The 16993-nt window shown below is 37.1% G+C and overlaps 2 protein-coding genes and 3 non-coding genes across 6 annotated transcripts; 1 reads left to right on the top strand and 4 right to left on the bottom strand.

Annotated features, from left to right (window-relative positions):
- Nucleotides 1-6521: 6521 nt before the first annotated feature.
- On the bottom strand, nt 6522-7749 carry LOC110937365 (pentatricopeptide repeat-containing protein At2g33760). The gene is made up of 2 exons (XM_035989469.1): nt 6904-7749; nt 6522-6578 (listed from the first exon to the last, which is right to left on the bottom strand). The coding sequence occupies exons 1-2, from the start codon at nt 7747-7749 to the stop codon at nt 6522-6524; spliced, it is 903 nt and encodes a 300-aa protein (XP_035845362.1).
- Nucleotides 7750-13370: 5621 nt separating this feature from the next.
- TRNAG-CCC lies at nt 13371-13441 on the bottom strand. The gene has a single exon. It is a non-coding gene; the product is annotated as a tRNA-Gly (tRNA).
- Nucleotides 13442-13511: 70 nt separating this feature from the next.
- Nucleotides 13512-13582, bottom strand: TRNAG-CCC. The gene has a single exon. It is a non-coding gene; the product is annotated as a tRNA-Gly (tRNA).
- Nucleotides 13583-13652: 70 nt separating this feature from the next.
- On the bottom strand, nt 13653-13723 carry TRNAG-CCC. The gene has a single exon. It is a non-coding gene; the product is annotated as a tRNA-Gly (tRNA).
- A 38-nt stretch (nt 13724-13761) lies between these two features.
- On the top strand, nt 13762-16447 carry LOC110937364 (dephospho-CoA kinase). Of its 2 annotated transcripts, none has more exons than XM_022179773.2 (4): nt 13762-13891; nt 14203-14346; nt 15028-15173; nt 15816-16447. In XM_022179773.2, exons 2-4 carry the CDS (start codon nt 14239-14241, stop codon nt 16258-16260), a joined length of 699 nt encoding a protein of 232 aa, XP_022035465.1. In that variant the 5' UTR covers nt 13762-13891; nt 14203-14238; the 3' UTR covers nt 16261-16447. The 2 variants fall into 2 exon arrangements, with proteins under 2 accessions (XP_022035465.1, XP_022035466.1); XM_022179774.2 differs by having other exon boundaries at nt 13766-13891; nt 14215-14346.
- Nucleotides 16448-16993: the final 546 nt, after the last annotated feature.

Raw genomic sequence — 16993 nt, 5'->3', positions numbered from 1 at the left:
TTAAAGCTAACGGCATTCCAGTCATCGATGCTGATATCATAGCCCGAGTAAGATCCCTTTCTCACATGCATAACCACCGAATGCTGTTATAAGTGGCTGATGGTTTTGTAGGTTAGCATGCCAATAACAAATTAAGTTACTTGTTATTGATTTTCCAATAAACCAAAACCTTTGTAACTGTAAGCAAATGCATTTGAGATGTTGATCACAGGATGTAGTGAAGAAAGGTAGGCGTGGGTGGAGGAAGGTTGTAGAGAGGACATATTGTTGGAAAGTGGGGAACTTGATCGACCCAAATTGGGCCGAATTGTATTTGGTGATCCGTCTAAACTCCAGCTTCTTAACAGGTACACCGTCTACCCAAACTGATTCGATTCGTTAACACCCGTGTAGTGTGAATGTGAGTTTATGAGTAACCAATGTAGTTTAGACCGGAAAGAGGAGCCACAATGTCGTAAATACTCGTAATCACTTGGATTTAAAAAGATCAAAAGCAGACATAGTGATAGATAATAATGGATCTTTAGAGGACTTGCATGAAAATTTCAAGGTGTTAGATCAAGTTACCAAGCCTTTGACATGGACCGAATTCTGGCGCTCTAGATAAGGTGCTAACTTCCCGCCAAGCACCATATACATGTTCGTTATGTGATTCTCGCGTTTATCTACCTAAGTTTGGTTTTGTATTGAACGCGTCCCCATTGACGAAAATATAAATCAGTTATAATCAATTTAGTAACAGATCAACCGTACCTAGCTCAAAATTTCACGTAAAACAACTACCACATCATGTATTCGAGTTCCATAGAATCGGCTCTGAATCACTCTTAATCCCTCTCATCTTCATCAGCATCTGAACTCTATACAATTCACTCGACCTCCCCATCTCAGTGTACAAATCACACAAAATAACATAGTTATCGCGGTAATTTGGTGCAAGTTTTATAAGGTTCCAAGCAGCAAATGCACTCATTTCTAATTCCCCATATGATCTACAACCAGCAAGAAGAGCTTGCCACACACTTTTTGTTGGGGAATTTCGGTTTTCCGGACGATCAGAGAGGCGTGTAATCACTCTCAGATCAAATTATTTCGGTGGTTCACCCGAATAATTCAATCGGATACAACTCTGATTTCGAGAATAGAACCAGTGTATGTTTCTGTGTGCGAATTTTTTTGAACCAGAGAAAATTGTGATCAAAAACTGAATACGAAATTGAGAGTTTGGGGTGTAACTGCCCAATGGCAGTTAATCCAATTTTTTGGACAAAACTGCCATTTAACTGCCATTTTCAAAACTTTCGAAAATGTGGCAAAATTCAGAAAAATAAAATTTCTGTCACATTTTTATTAAAGCAATTTAATAAAAATAAAATTTTTCCAAGCTGACCTGGCAGCTCGACCCCAGCCAGGGGCTCTGCCCCTTGGACCCCGCCAGGGGCTGCCGCCCCTTGGACCCTGCTCCCAGGGGCGCTGCCCCCGGACCCCCGCCAAGGGGCGCTGCCCCCTTGGAACCCCCGTAGAGTACGGGCTCCGCCCGTACACTTCAAATAATAATAACTCAAACAAGCGTGCACTCCCGCACCTCCTAACTTGCTCGATGTGTATTATTATTCGCTTTGATCACCAAGTCAATCCCCGATTACACTAAAATATCTAACATTCCTCCCCCATTTTAGCGTAATCCTTGATTAACTTATACAAATTCACAACAAATCAAACTTATGCATAAATGAAATATCGCGACGATTGAATTTCACATTAGTATATTACACATTCCAAATATTCGAATATAGGGGTGTCGCTAAGGATTGAACCCTTTCTATTCAGTGAATACATGAAGATAATATACACACAAGTTTACATACTCTAATGTTCTTTCTTGACACTATTTTTTACTAGCCTGTGTCCCATCCTTCAATGAACATATCAAAGCCAAGTCCTAGCTTCTTGAAGCGGCTAAACTTCATGCTCATATAGGTAGCTCTTTATTCTTGCACCTGCATATGCAATTTTTCAAAGAACTATTAAGAAGAGAACCTTCAACCTCCTTTAACTTGCAGGTCTGAACACATACCTTGGGATGATGCTACTAATGTGTTCCAATTTCTAGATGTTAAGCTTTCCACATTGAATTCAGCACCTAACGTCATATTAGGTGGGAATTGGGTATCTTAACACGAGAAATCTCAGGTGGACTTTAATCCCATCCCTACAGCCGCCTTGTGCACAAGATCTCTACATAACTCTTTGGTTAAGTGGTCGGCTAAATTCTGTTGAGTTCTCACAAACTCCACCGATATCACCCCTTGCGTGATGAGCTCACGAATCATGCTGTGTCTAACACCTAAGTGTCTAGACTTCCCATTATACACTTGGCTATATGCCTTAGCCAAGGTAGCAGCACTATCACATCTAATAGATATTGGTGATATAGGTTTGGGCCACAATGGAATCTCATAAATCAAGTTTCTTAGCCACTCAGCTTCTTTGCCAGCTGCGGCTAATGCAACAAACTCAGACTCCATTGTCGAATCAGTTATGCAAGTCTGTTTTTTAGATGCCCAAGATATGGCACCTCCTCCGAGCAGAAAAGTCCATCCACTCGTGGAAGAATGATCTTCCTTGTTTTTAATCCAGCTTGCATCCGAATAACCTTCTAAAACCGAAGGAAATCCAGTATAGGTCAAACCATATTTCATGGTTCCTTTCAAGTACCTAAATACTCGATTCATTGCTTGCCAATGACTTGCACCTGGATTGCTAGTATACCTACTAAGCTTTCCAACAGCATAAGCTATATCCGGTCTAGTGCTAATCATGGCATACATGAGGGATCCAATGGCCCTTGAATATTCAAGTTGGCTTACAGCTACACCTTCATTAGGTGAGAGTTTAAAAGCAGGATCCATTGGAGTGCTAACTGGAGAACTATCATGAAAATTGAACTTTTTCAATATCTTCTCAATATAATGAGATTGAGAGATAGATATGCCATTGTTCTCCCGTTTGATCCTTATACCAAGGATCACTTCCGCCTCCCCCAAGTCTTTCATATCAAAACAAGATGACAAGAATTTCTTTGTTTTATCAACTTGATCCTGGTCAGTACCGAAGATCAACATGTCATCTACATATAGACAAATTATGACTCCTTTCCTAGAATCATCAAATTTGCTATATACACACTTGTCTGCTTGGTTTAATACAAAACCATTAGACAAAACCACTTCATCAAACTTTTGATGCCACTGTTTTGGTGCTTGCTTTAAGCCATATAATGACTTAACTAGCTTACACACCTTATGCTCATTGCCAGGCATAACAAAACCCTCTGGTTGTTTCATATATATCTCCTCATCCAAATCACCATTCAGGAAAGCAGTTTTCACATCCATTTGGTGAATTACAAGATTGTGTATTGCAGCCAAGGCAACCAACAATCTAATAGTGGATATTCTTGCTACAGGAGCATATGTATCAAAGTAGTCAATTCCTTCCTTTTGTCTAAAGCCTTGGATAACCAATCGGGCTTTAAACTTTTCAATTGAACCATCTACTTTCATCTTCTTCTTGAAGATCCATTTACAACCAAGTGGTTTACACCCAGGGGGCAGATCAGACAGTTTCCAAGTGTTATTCTGCATAATAGAGTCCATCTCATCATTTATAGCTTCTTTCCAGAAAGCTACATCTCGAGATGCCATGGCTTCACTATAGGTTTTAGGATCTTCCTCAATATTGAAGCAATATTGATATTGAATTTTAATTTCATCTCTAGATCCTTCAACCAAATATAGCTGAAAATCATCACCAAATGATTTAGCTTTTCTTGCTCTACCACTCCTCCTAAGTTCTGGAGGAGTATCAATCACTTGATCAGCCACGTGAGAGTTACTAGAGCTTGGAACCATGTCTCTAGGCCTAGGCATTGAAGAGAATCTATTCTCATCATACTCTGCATTTCTTGCCTCAATAACCGTATGCACTGACACGTAGTCATTTGGTTCTATAACATAGAACCTGTGAGCAAATGAATGCTCTGCATACCCAATGAAAATGCAGTCTATACCTCTTTCCCCTATGTTCCTTATTTTAGGATCAGTGAGCCTCACCACGGCTCTACAACCCCAAACTCTCAACTTATGCAGCTCAGGTGGTTTTCTATACCAAAGCTCATGAGGGGTGGTCTTGTTCCTTTTATTTGGAACCCTATTTAGTAAATAGCAGGCTGTCAACATAGCCTCACCCCAAAAGCCCTCACTTAGGCCCGAATAGGACAACATGGTATTGACCATTTCCTTTAAAGTCCTATTTTTCCTTTCCGCCACACCATTTTGTTCCGGTGTGTATGGAGCTGTGGTATGGTGTATTATTCCAGTAGATTGGAAATACACCGGATCAAAGTACTCACCACCTCTGTCCGTATGTAGGGTTTTGATCAACCCACTCCGATGAAGCTCTACTTCTTGTTTATAAATCTTAAACTTTTCAAGAGCTTCATCCTTAGCATGCAACAAATATACGTAACAAAATCTAGTAGAATCATCTATAAATGTTACTACATATTTTTTATTACCTAAAGATGGTGTAGCATGAAAATCACATAGATCGCTATGTATCAAATCTAACACTTTAGTTTCCCTATGAACATGTTGCATGAAAGGCTTTTTGGTTATCTTATTCAACTTGCAAACATGGCATTTATCATTGTTTATGTTAATAGGCGGAATTAAACTCATTTTAGACATTTCTTTAACTCTTTTATAATGTACATGTCCTAGTCTAGCATGCCATAATTCCGATTCAGTCAAGTTGTGTCTACTAGTTGAAGCTATGCAGTTTGCATTACTAGTTGAAGGTACATCATTAACATTACTAGTTGAAGCAACACAAACAGATTCATTCATAAACGAGACATCAACATTTAACATAAACATACCATTACATAGATAACCAAAACCAACAAAGGTACCATGTCTTGACAAGATATACTTGTCACTTTCCAATACTTGTTTGTACCCACAATTATTCAACACAATGCCACTTAACAGATTCTTTCGAATCCCGGGCGCATACAAAACATTGTTCAAAAGTAAAGTTTTCCCAGAAGTAAACACAAGATTAACAGTTCCTATTCCCTTGATTGGTTCAGTTGCAACATTCCCCATCTTTATGATAGACCCGTCTTCGATTGGTTGAAAGTCTTTAAACCAACGAAGATCCTTGCATACATGACTTGTTGCACCCGAATCAACCCACCAAGCAATGTCATCATCCTGCACATAAAATGCCTCAGAAATTAGTGACACATAATTCTGAACCGAATTATTAAATTGTACTAAATTCTGACCTTGCTTGCCCGGGTCCTTGGACCCGCTAGAACCAGCCTCTTGCTTGTCCTTTGAACCAGACTTCTTGTTTTTCTTCATCAACTTACAGTCCTTCTTAAAGTGACCCACCTTACCACATTTCCAGCAAGGGTAATTCGGCTTTTTGTTTGAACCCGAATTGTTGTTTCCTTGAAACTTGTGTTTCCCTTTGAACTTACTGTTTCCTTTGGATGATTCACCTGTTTCAACCATGTTCACAGAACTTGATCCAGCCCGTTTCTTTTCATCATTGACCAACACATTTTCCTGTGCCCTCAAGCCTTCTTCGATTCTGAAGTGGCTTCCAAGTTCAACCAAAGTTAACTCTCCTTTCTGATGTTTCAGATTATGTTTAACATCTCTCCAGGAAGGAGGTAACTTGTCAATGATACTCGAAACAGAGATGGATTCATCCATCTTCATATCATGTTGGGCAAACTGCCCCAGAATTCGTAGCAATTCATGATATTGTTCCATCACAGGCCGTTCATCAACCATTTTGTAATTATTAAAATTACTCACAAGAAACTTCTTACTAGAAGAATCTTCTGCCATGTATTTGGCTTCCAACGTGTCCCACAGTAACTTTGCAGTTTCAACATTTTGATAAACATCAAATAAGGGATCAGACATACCGTTCAGGATGTGGCCAAGACAGATATAATTGTCGTTCTCCCACTTCGACCTCTTCCTGATTTGCTCCAGATTTCCCTCCTCCTGTATCTCCGGGATTGGAGTAGTCAACACGTACACAACCTTCAACGAACTCAGAAGAAAATGCATCTTCTTCTGCCATCTTCGGAAGTCCACACCTTCGAACTTCTCCAGTTTGTTCTCCTTGATTATCATATCCTTCATCGATCCGCTTGCCATCTTCACAGAAATTAATTTGATCTTTGTTGGGGAATTTCGGTTTTCCGGACGATCAGAGAGGCGTGTAATCACTCTCAGATCAAATTATTTCGGTGGTTCACCCGAATAATTCAATCGGATACAACTCTGATTTCGAGAATAGAACCAGTGTATGTTTCTGTGTGCGAATTTTTTTGAACCAGAGAAAATTGTGATCAAAAACTGAATACGAAATTGAGAGTTTGGGGTGTAACTGCCCAATGGCAGTTAATCCAATTTTTTGGACAAAACTGCCATTTAACTGCCATTTTCAAAACTTTCGAAAATGTGGCAAAATTCAGAAAAATAAAATTTCTGTCACATTTTTATTAAAGCAATTTAATAAAAATAAAATTTTTCCAAGCTGACCTGGCAGCTCGACCCCAGCCAGGGGCTCTGCCCCTTGGACCCCGCCAGGGGCTGCCGCCCCTTGGACCCTGCTCCCAGGGGCGCTGCCCCCGGACCCCCGCCAAGGGGCGCTGCCCCCTTGGAACCCCCGTAGAGTACGGGCTCCGCCCGTACACTTCAAATAATAATAACTCAAACAAGCGTGCACTCCCGCACCTCCTAACTTGCTCGATGTGTATTATTATTCGCTTTGATCACCAAGTCAATCCCCGATTACACTAAAATATCTAACACTTTTGCTAGGTTCAAAAGGCATGTCTTTAATAACTTCCATGGCCTCGTTTAAACTCCCCGAACGCGCTAAAAGATCAACCAAACAAGCATAGTGTTTGGCGTTCGGAAGAAACCCGTATTTGCCATTGATTAATGAAGTAAATATTTCTCTGCCTTTTTGTACTAATCCAGAACAAGCACAAGCATTTAACACCACAACTAAAGTCACGTCATCGGGCTTGATACCCTTTTCGTGCTCCATTTTTGAAAACCACCATAAAGCTTCTTCAACGTGTGCCATTGCTAACCCCTTGATTAATGAATTCCATGTGAACCCATTCTTCTCTTTCATGCTAAGAAACACCGATAACGCGTCTTGAATACTACCGCATTTTCCATACATATCGACTAACGAAGTACCCATGATGACGTCAAGTTGCCAGGAGTTTTTCTTTATAAACTCATGTATCCAAACACCCATGTCGATAGCGCCACAATTCGCACACGCGGCTAAAGCATTAACCACGGTCACCTGATTCGGCACCACACCCGCATACTGCATCTGTTCAAATGTCAACAATGCATCACTAAACTTCCCACGTTGTCTATACCCGGTAATCATAACCGTCCAAGATACAACATCTCTTTCAGACATTTCATCGAACACCTGGCGACAAAACCCCATTTCCCCACACGAAGCATACGCACTCATCAACGAATTTCCAACGTAAATATCATTAACATGACCCGATTTCACGACATGGGTATGAACCACTTTACCCCATTCGGGATCTTCAAGGTCAGAAATGGCTTTGAGAACAATTGGGAACGTGTAATTGTTGGGTTTAATGGAGCTGCGGTTCATGTGGGTGTAAAAAGATATGGAGGTACGAGGATTTAAGGCTTTGATGAGGGTGTTGCATATGAAGATGTTGGGTTTGAAGTGCAGGTGGTGAATGTAAAGAAGGTAAGATGAAGATAAAAGGGAACAGGATCGGCAGGCGGCAATGAAGTGGTGGGCTACGGTGGCATTGAGGTACAGGTGGCGGTGGTGGACGATGAGTTGAGTCTGGATTTGGTAGATGTGGGCGACTGATGTGCAGTTCTTCAGTAGATTGATTATTTTGTTCATCTGTTGGGGATTAAGCTTATGAAACAAAGGCTTCAGTAGGAGGTTGTGTGTTCACTGTGTGAAACGTAAGCTAAGACCTAATAATGGTTCAAGCTTCATGCTTAGGCTGTGTGAAAGCCCGCGTTATGCGACAAGTGGCGAAATGCGTAACAGAGAGGGCTTTATGAGACTTTATATCACAAGAGGGTGTAGTGGTAAGGGGGTTATATAACCCCTTTAGTTATACATATGTATGTATATTATGTGTGTGAGTGGGGGGAAAGATGCTGAAAATGTTCACGCCGCTATGTCTATTGCGGCTCCAAGATTTTCCACCCCCATAGCGCCCCCTGTAATGATGTTCAGAGGGTGCCATGGGGCTTTATACTGAGAGATGACGCTATATAGCGCTCCATTACAGATACTCTTAACAAAATTTGTAGAATATTGTGAGGAGAGGGTGTATGTGAAACAAAAATGGTAACAAGTTAAATAAAAGCACTTACATGCAATGTTGCAGAAATCGGCCTAGGCGGCCGATTAATCGGCGTCTAGGCGCTAGGCGGTGAGTTACTGACTAATTTTGAGCTAGTCGGTCCAATTAGTCAGGTATGGTCAAAATCGGTCTTAGGCGGTCAAAATTGGTAAAAATCGGTCCCAGGCGGTCAAAATCGGACTAATCGGTCCTTTTTTTTACTCAAAAAACCCAATTTTTGAAACCTGGCCCATGGTTTAAAGCCCAAATTTTAGTTATAAACCTATTTTAACATTTAAGTTTAGGTATTTTAACATTTAACCCTCTTTATCTTTCACTAGTTTACATATCGTTCCTAAACTTTTAAATTTATTAATAAAAAGTATAAAGTTATCTCCTAAACTTGTAAATTTATTAATAAAAAGTATAAAGTTATATATATATATATATATATATATATATATATATATATATATATATATATATATATACTAGTTAGAATCCCGTGTATTACACGGGTTGAATAAATGTAATTTTATATATCAAATAATAAAAAATTATATCTTTAAAAATCATGTGTATTACACAGATTAAATAAATGTAATTTTGTATACTAAATACTAAAAACGTCGTATCTTTAAAAAAAACTCGTGCATAATCGGGTTGAATAAATCTACCAAATGATAAAAAAAATTACATCCTTAAAAACCCCGTATATTAAACGTGTTGAATAGATCTAAAAAAAGAGTTATATCTTTAAAAACCATGTGTATTACACAGATTAAATAAATGTAATTTTGTATATTAAATACTAAAAACGTTGTATTTAAAAAAAACTCGTGTATAGTCAGGTTGAAAAATCTATCAAATAATAAAAAAAAAATATATATATCCTTAAAAACTCCGTGTATTACACATGTTGAATAAATCTAATTTTACATAGCAAACGATAAAAAGTTATATCTTTAAAAACTTCGTGTATTACATGGGTTATATAAATGTAACTTTGTATAGTAAACAATAATAAAAAAAAGTTAAATTTTCCGCGTTTTACACGAGTTGAATAAATATAATTTTGTATACCAAATAATAAAAAAGTTCTATTTTTAATAAACTAGGATAACAATTAATATTGATTTACTATTTATTTATTTAATATAAGATAAGTAGGAAAAAGATGTATTTGTTTTAGGAATATATTAAATTAACAATTTAGATTTGAGGATAATATTTTATTAAAGTATGATAAGATTTAATATTAATTTATTATTTATTTAGTTAGTATAAGATAAGTATAGATTTGATGATACCTTCAATGAATGACACGTGTAGAAAGGTTGGTTTCTTTTATTATAGTAAATAGATATAAGTTTGTAAAATTATACTTAAAAAGTCCAATCCGATTAATCCCGATTAATCCCTAGGCGGTACCTCACCGCCCGACTAGCGCCTTCTACAACATTGCTTACATGAAATTGTAATAAAATCATACCTTAAATATGAAATTAGGTTATATCTAGTTATTATGTAAATATTCCAACTGTAATAAAATCATACCTTAAATATGAAATTAGGTTATATCTAGTTATTATGTAAATATTCCAACCATATAGGTAGAGGATCCTGTAAAAAGTCCAACTTTTGTGAGAAGTGTGAAAAATAATTTGGAAATGACAAGTGTCTCTTATCTTAATTAATTCAAAAGGGTATATTAGTAATTGTCCATTCTTATCAATTAATTGATTTCCAAAGATAACTGCCAAAAATATCAGGCGATATATTAGGGATGTGATTCGAATTCGATTTGTTCTATACATTTAAATGTTTACGGTAAGTTCTTGTTGTAGTGTTATATTCCTCAGTCAATAGTGTTATATTATGTACAGGTATCTTTAATCTCCTTTTCATAGTGTTTTATCCCCATCAATAGTGTTTATTCTGTATAGTGTCTTACAGTAAACGGATAGTGTTATATCTTTCTATAGTGTTTTATCATGTAATATACTGTTCCTTTCATAGTGTTTTATCCTCATCAATAGTGTTTTATTATGTATAATGTCTTACAGTAAACAGATAGTGTTATATCTTCCTATAGTATTTTATCATGTAATATACTGTTCCTTTTCATAGTGTTTTATCCCCCATCAACAGGGTTTTATTTGTGTATAGTGTCTTACAGTAAACAGATAGTGTTATATCTTCCTATAGTGTTTTATCATGTAATACACTGTTCTTTATAGTGTTATAAAAAGTTGTTGTGAAGGAAATCGAAGAATTTATTTCAGTACGAGAAATTCGCTGATTTTTTAGGAGATTGATGGGGGTTTTGAAACAGTTACCATAAATTCGCTGATTTATAGGAGATTGATGGGGGGTTTTGAAACGGCTACCATATTTGAAACGTTGGAAAAGTCACTATTGCCCTTTAATTTTACATAAGGTCCTTCTAATTAAAACACAATTTACATTTTATACCCTATTGATCTCAACCATTAGATCAAATATCCAATGGTTTAAAACACTTCTTACCATTCTCACATTTTAGACACTTTTTACCATATCCCTACCCTCGTATTACGATTAATATTAGTTGTGTTAAAACGGTTGATATATACATGAACAAGTCATAAATTACTACATAAATATATCTCTTTTTACCTATTGTTGTGGCAAACAAATGATCACTTTTAGGTTTTTTGTACACGCTAACAAGTCATATTAACGATATTTATGTAACCAAACTAGTTATTGAATTGATCGTCTTTTCGGTTTATAAGTCGGATCATTTTAAAGGTAAAAAACACCATGAGAGTTATAACTCTAAATATATGTATCAAATAAGCTGACGGAAAAATGGTGAAACTGCTATAATAGTAATATATAAAACACAATAGAGAGACATAGTCCAAAAAGAAAGAATGTGACATACAAAAACCACCAAAAGTATAGGAACAACTAAGTGCGTGAGACAAATTTGTACCCCTAAAAGTCTTTTTATTTTAATCTTACGTTTCCATGAAGTTCTATTCATGATTATGTCCTCGTAGAGATTAAAGTATAATGAATCTTGCATAATCTAGTCATCCCATATCAGTTAAGGTTTGCCTTTACTCCTTCTTCCCTCCTTAATGATGGTTTTTACGGCTCTAATTAGCAATTTCCTTTGTCTCCTCTTCGCATACCCAAACCATAAGAATCTCCCTCCCTCATAGTATCTAATATACTAATCACTCCTAATCTTTATAGAAAACCCTCATTTCGAATTTGGTATAACATTACACAGAATCACCTCAATATCCTCATCTATGCAACATGCTACTTATGCACATGTGTCCTTTTAATGGCTCAAATATTTGTTTCGTATAACATAGCTTCTCAAATTGTAGCCCTTAAAATTTCCCCCTTAAATTTAGTTGGGTAGGTCATGTCGCACAATGTCACAGTGGCTACTCTCCCACCTACACTAGCCTATTTAGATGTAGTGGCCTCATCATTATCGATGTCTACATCACTCCGTACATATAATCCTAAATACTTGAACTCGGTTGATTGCGAAACTACTTGACCTTCAATGTTGATTTAAACGTCCAGATTGTCGTTTTCATCACTAAAGTCATAGTGAAGGTAGTCCATATTAGAACGACAAATACTTAACATTTTCTCTCTAAAGCGTCATATTACTCCTCTAGCCTCACATTTAGGCTTTACTTTTTGCGACTAACACAATATCGTCAGCAAAAAGCATAAACCACAAAACTACATCTCGAATCGACTTTGAAAACTCATCTAGGACTACCTCAAAAAGAAACGCACTCAACATAGACCCTTGGTGGAGACCTACCTCTAAGGGAAGAAGCCAATATCCTCCACATGCACACGAACATTTGTTTCGCTCCTAGAATGCATATTTGTAATTACCTCTACATACTTATGAGGAACCGCTCTACTCCCAGGACTCCTAAATCACTCGACGTGGCACAGTGTCATTGCCTTTTCAAGGTCAATGAATAGCAGAAGTAGTACTAGTTTATCTAAATACGGAATACACCTACAAAAAAGTACTCCTAAAATCCATGTATAGGCCCATACATGGAAGCGAACTTTGACCATGTGTTAGATTTTCACAAATTTTCATTGGCACGGCAAAAAGTGACTGCCACATCACTGCTACGTAGGCATAAGCTCTCACTCATTTTTTTGACTACTGTCAGCAGAGCTGTCCCCGAAAACTGTTGAAAAAATTTAGGCCTCGGGCGACGAAAAGAATTGAGCCCAAAACTATGGTTAAGGGTAAATGAATTACAAAAATAAAAACTTAGTGATGAAGCAAAGACTTGAACTTGAGACCTTTACATTATTTTGAGATTGTTTTTACCACTACACCACCAATATTTTTTTACATAATAAACGGATGAATATACTAAATATATAATTTAATAAATATATACAAGCTTATAAAGAATTTTCGGGTCCTTTGAAATTTTGGGCCTTAGGCGTAGGCACGGGTTTGCCGGGCCCAGAGCCGGCCCTGCTACTGTGTGTAATGGTTTCACAAGTTTTCGCTATCCACTACCCATCAAAATATTATTTTAATGAACTAAATTAAAGAAAAAGAAAGATGCATTCAAATTGGTTGATAGCCGTGAGCCCACCTTACCTTCTTCCTGATGAGCGTAGTGAAGTTCACGCATGCACCTCCATGTTCTTTACTAACGTTGCGGAACGCAACGAACTCGTCAGTCGCCAGCTTAGTAGGGCATCACACATAGCCATAGAAGAATTCTTTTAATGGTCTTTTTTTATTAAAAAAATGTTAGTTCAAATTAGTGAATGGGCCTTTAAGAAATGTTTAGCTCAAATAGTGAATGTTAGCTGAACTCAGTAGTAAATTCGAAAAAATTGCGCATCCGGGGAATCGAACCCCGGTCAGTACCGTGGGAGGGTACTATGATACCACTACACTAGATGCGCTATACGTGACCATATATTCGATAACATATAATATAAACTATCTTTCAATAAGCTGAATAAATATAAAAAATGCGCATCCGGGGAATCGAACCCCGGTCAGTACCGTGGGAGGGTACTATGATACCACTACACTAGATGCGCTACAGGTGATCATGTTTTCGATAACATAAAAAATAAACTATCATTCAATAAGCTGAATAAAAATAAAAAATGCGCATCCGGGGAATCGAACCCCGGTCAGTACCGTGGGAGGGTACTATGATACCACTACACTAGATGCGCTTCACGTACCGATTAATTCTTCAGTTATCATATAACCGGTGGGTCACTGAACATAAGAACTGAACCCATATAGCGATCGATTGGTGTTCTAAAGAACTAAGAATGTCGGAGAAGAGAGAAGCAGATTGAGCACGACGAGAGGCCGGTAGCCAACCTAATCATATTCAGGTTTCTATTTCAACCCTTCACTCTTCATTTCTCGAACCAATTTAAAGTTTGTTTATAGTTAGACCTGATTTGTTAATTGTTAGGGTTTACTTTTCACTCTTAACCAATTCCATAAAAATATCACACTTTTGGAATGATTATGAGTACCACTTTCATACCTTAAAACTTTTAGTTGTGGAAAACCATCTCAAAATGCTGTTAAAACGTGTTACTGACCTTCTGAACCCCTTTGATCCTTTTTTGAATGACCTGTTATGATGTGAACCCATTTGACCTGAACACGTCCATTTTGCCTCACCACTTGTCAATAGCATTTCTTGCAGCTACAAAAGTTTTATGTGGAGAAGATGAGGATAATAGGTTTGACAGGTGGAATAGCAACTGGGAAGAGTACTGTTTCCAATCTTTTTAAAGCTAATGGCTTTCCGGTCGTCGATGCTGATGTCATAGCCCGAGTAAGATCCCTTCTCACACACAAACTTCGTTCCTGCTCTTGTATATCTTGAATTCAGTGTATATATTTAAAACTTCTGTTAAAACCCTCGTATTGATATATATATATATATCGGTTATCAGTCCCCTGGTGAGATATCGGTCAGAATATCGGTACTGATATTATCGGCGATATTGGACCGATATATCACCGGTTTTCCCGATATCAGTACCTTCCTTCTTAGTTCTACCATTCGTCTTTCTTCTTATTGCTGCTATTAGTGTTTTAAGTCGTAATTTTTAGTTGTTGGTGTTAAATGTTAGTGTTTTAACTTTTAAATCTTAATCAGTTCCTAGTTGCTATAGTTGTAGTGTTTTGCAAGTTGCAAAAGGTTAATTTGTTAATGGTAGGAAAGTATACTGAACTGTTAGTGCTAAATTGCTATATATATAAATTCAACATGATATTAAAATTACCGATATCCCTCCGCGATAACCGATATCTCAAATATCGGTCCTTGACCGATATCTGATTTTTTATCGTATTAACGATAAACCAGATAGTATGAATTACTTGGACTTTCTTGATTCTTAAAGTATATAACCGCCCAAATTTTGTTGGTGGAACATGTGTGTTATAGAGGTGTTGTCCATACTCGATACATATATTTAATGTAAATTCTTTTTGCTGGTTCACATCACAGGATGTACTGAAGAAAGGTAGTGGTGGTTGGAGGAAGGTTGTAGCAGCTTTTGGAGAAGACATATTGCTGGCGAATGGGGAAGTTGATCGACCCAAATTGGGCCAAATTGTATTCGGTGATCCTTCTAAACGCCAGCTTCTTAATCGGTACACTTACTACAAATTACTCTTTTATGGTCATAGTCATTATTTTCCATGTAACAGTCCATTACTTCACCAACTTTATGAATAATTTCTCATCTTTGAATCGCAAAAAATTGGCGGTTGCCCGAACCTACTAGGGGTGTTCATCAAGTCGAATAACGATATTTCGAATTACTCAAATCGAATTTTTTGAATAATTTATTTTTTTGCTGGAATTCGATTAAAAACTGGTCAATTCAATTCGAAATAAAACACCAACTCGGATTCGATTCGAATATATTCGTTTTGATTCATTTTCATTTAAAAAATGTAAATTCGTTATGGGATATTTTTTTGCTGCAAAAAAATGAGTTTCTGAACTGGAATTTGGTTGAACTCGTGCGTGCCCGCACGTCCTGCGGACACGAATGCATCTCCTAAAACCCGGGCCCGCGTGAGGCTGTTTTTTTATCACTGGAGTAATTGGGATATTGGTTGTTGTCATACGTTTATGGGCTGATTGCATATAAGATACCCAACTTGGGTTTGATTTCTTTTTTGGGTAACCAATGTAGTTTAAGACAGAAAGAGCTACTAATGTAGCAATAGCCAATAACCCAAGTTTATTACTGCATAATCATGAAATTTTTCTAACTTTCTTTGTAGGCTTCTTGCCCCTTACATTTCAAATGGAATATTTTGGGAAGTTTTTAAATTATGGATTAAGGGTTATAAAATCATCGTTCTTGACGTCCCTTTACTATACGAGGCCAAAATGGACCGTTGGACAAACCCAAATATTGTTGTATGGATTGATCCCGAAACACAACTCAAACGTCTCATGGCGAGAGACAGAACATCTGCACAAGACGCTCAAAACAGGATAAATGCCCAAATGCCTTTGGATTTAAAGAGATCGAAAGCAGACATAGTGATCGATAACAATGGATTATTAGAGGACTTAGACGAAAATTTCAAGAAGGTATTAGATCAAGTTACCAAGCCTTTGACATGGACCGAGTTTTGGCTTTCTAGACAGGGTGCTATAGCGGCTTTTATGTTGATACTTACCGGTGTTATTGGATGCAAGAAGTTGCTTGCACGCGTATGATTTTACATTCACTTATAAAAATTTGAGAATAAATATAATAAATTTGATGTTCTGTCTGTCTTGTTACAATTATAACTCGTAGGCGTGTTCATAACAATTTGGTGATTGGATTTGTTTAAAAGATGCATGTTTGTTATTGATAAGAACAAAGTTTTCGCTTTTATGCTACTTTTAGTTATTAGTGCAAGAGATTGTCACATGTCATTCAAATTCTTGGAAAGTTTAGTGAAACAATTATCTCATTGCAAGTTGGGAAGTGATACATAACTCCATTTAGAAAATCTTTGTGTTAAGGTTGTTTTGTCTTTTTTGAAGACATTAATGCTTATCTTATTTGTGGTCTAGAAGTGCTGCTATTTTTGCATTTGTTTATCTTTGTTAGCTTGTTTTTTATATTATTGTTGTTATGCCTTTACCTTTTTCCGGGTCCGACTTTTTATTCGAAGATTGACATGACCCGACCCACAACAAGGACACAACCGACGTGGTGATCAATGATGATCCAACTTTGTATTATTGTTCTTGCAGTTGCAGAAATGACATGTTACTCGCCTTTTGGATTCGAACCAGAAAGCAAAAGTAGGGAATTGGTGTGTGCCTTTGAGTGTTGCTTTTCATTTTTATATTTTGGGTAGATTTATAATTAATTAAACATGTTGATGATTTGGATTAAAATGCTTTTTGAACTATTACACAACTGTGTGAGGCGTATGAAGTAATTTGTTTGGTAAAG

This window comes from Helianthus annuus, chromosome 4 (genome assembly GCF_002127325.2).
Source record: "Helianthus annuus cultivar XRQ/B chromosome 4, HanXRQr2.0-SUNRISE, whole genome shotgun sequence".
NCBI classification, from domain to species: domain Eukaryota; kingdom Viridiplantae; phylum Streptophyta; class Magnoliopsida; order Asterales; family Asteraceae; genus Helianthus; species Helianthus annuus.
Note: the sequence above shows the minus strand (reverse complement) of the source record. Positions and strands in the feature narration are given on the sequence as shown.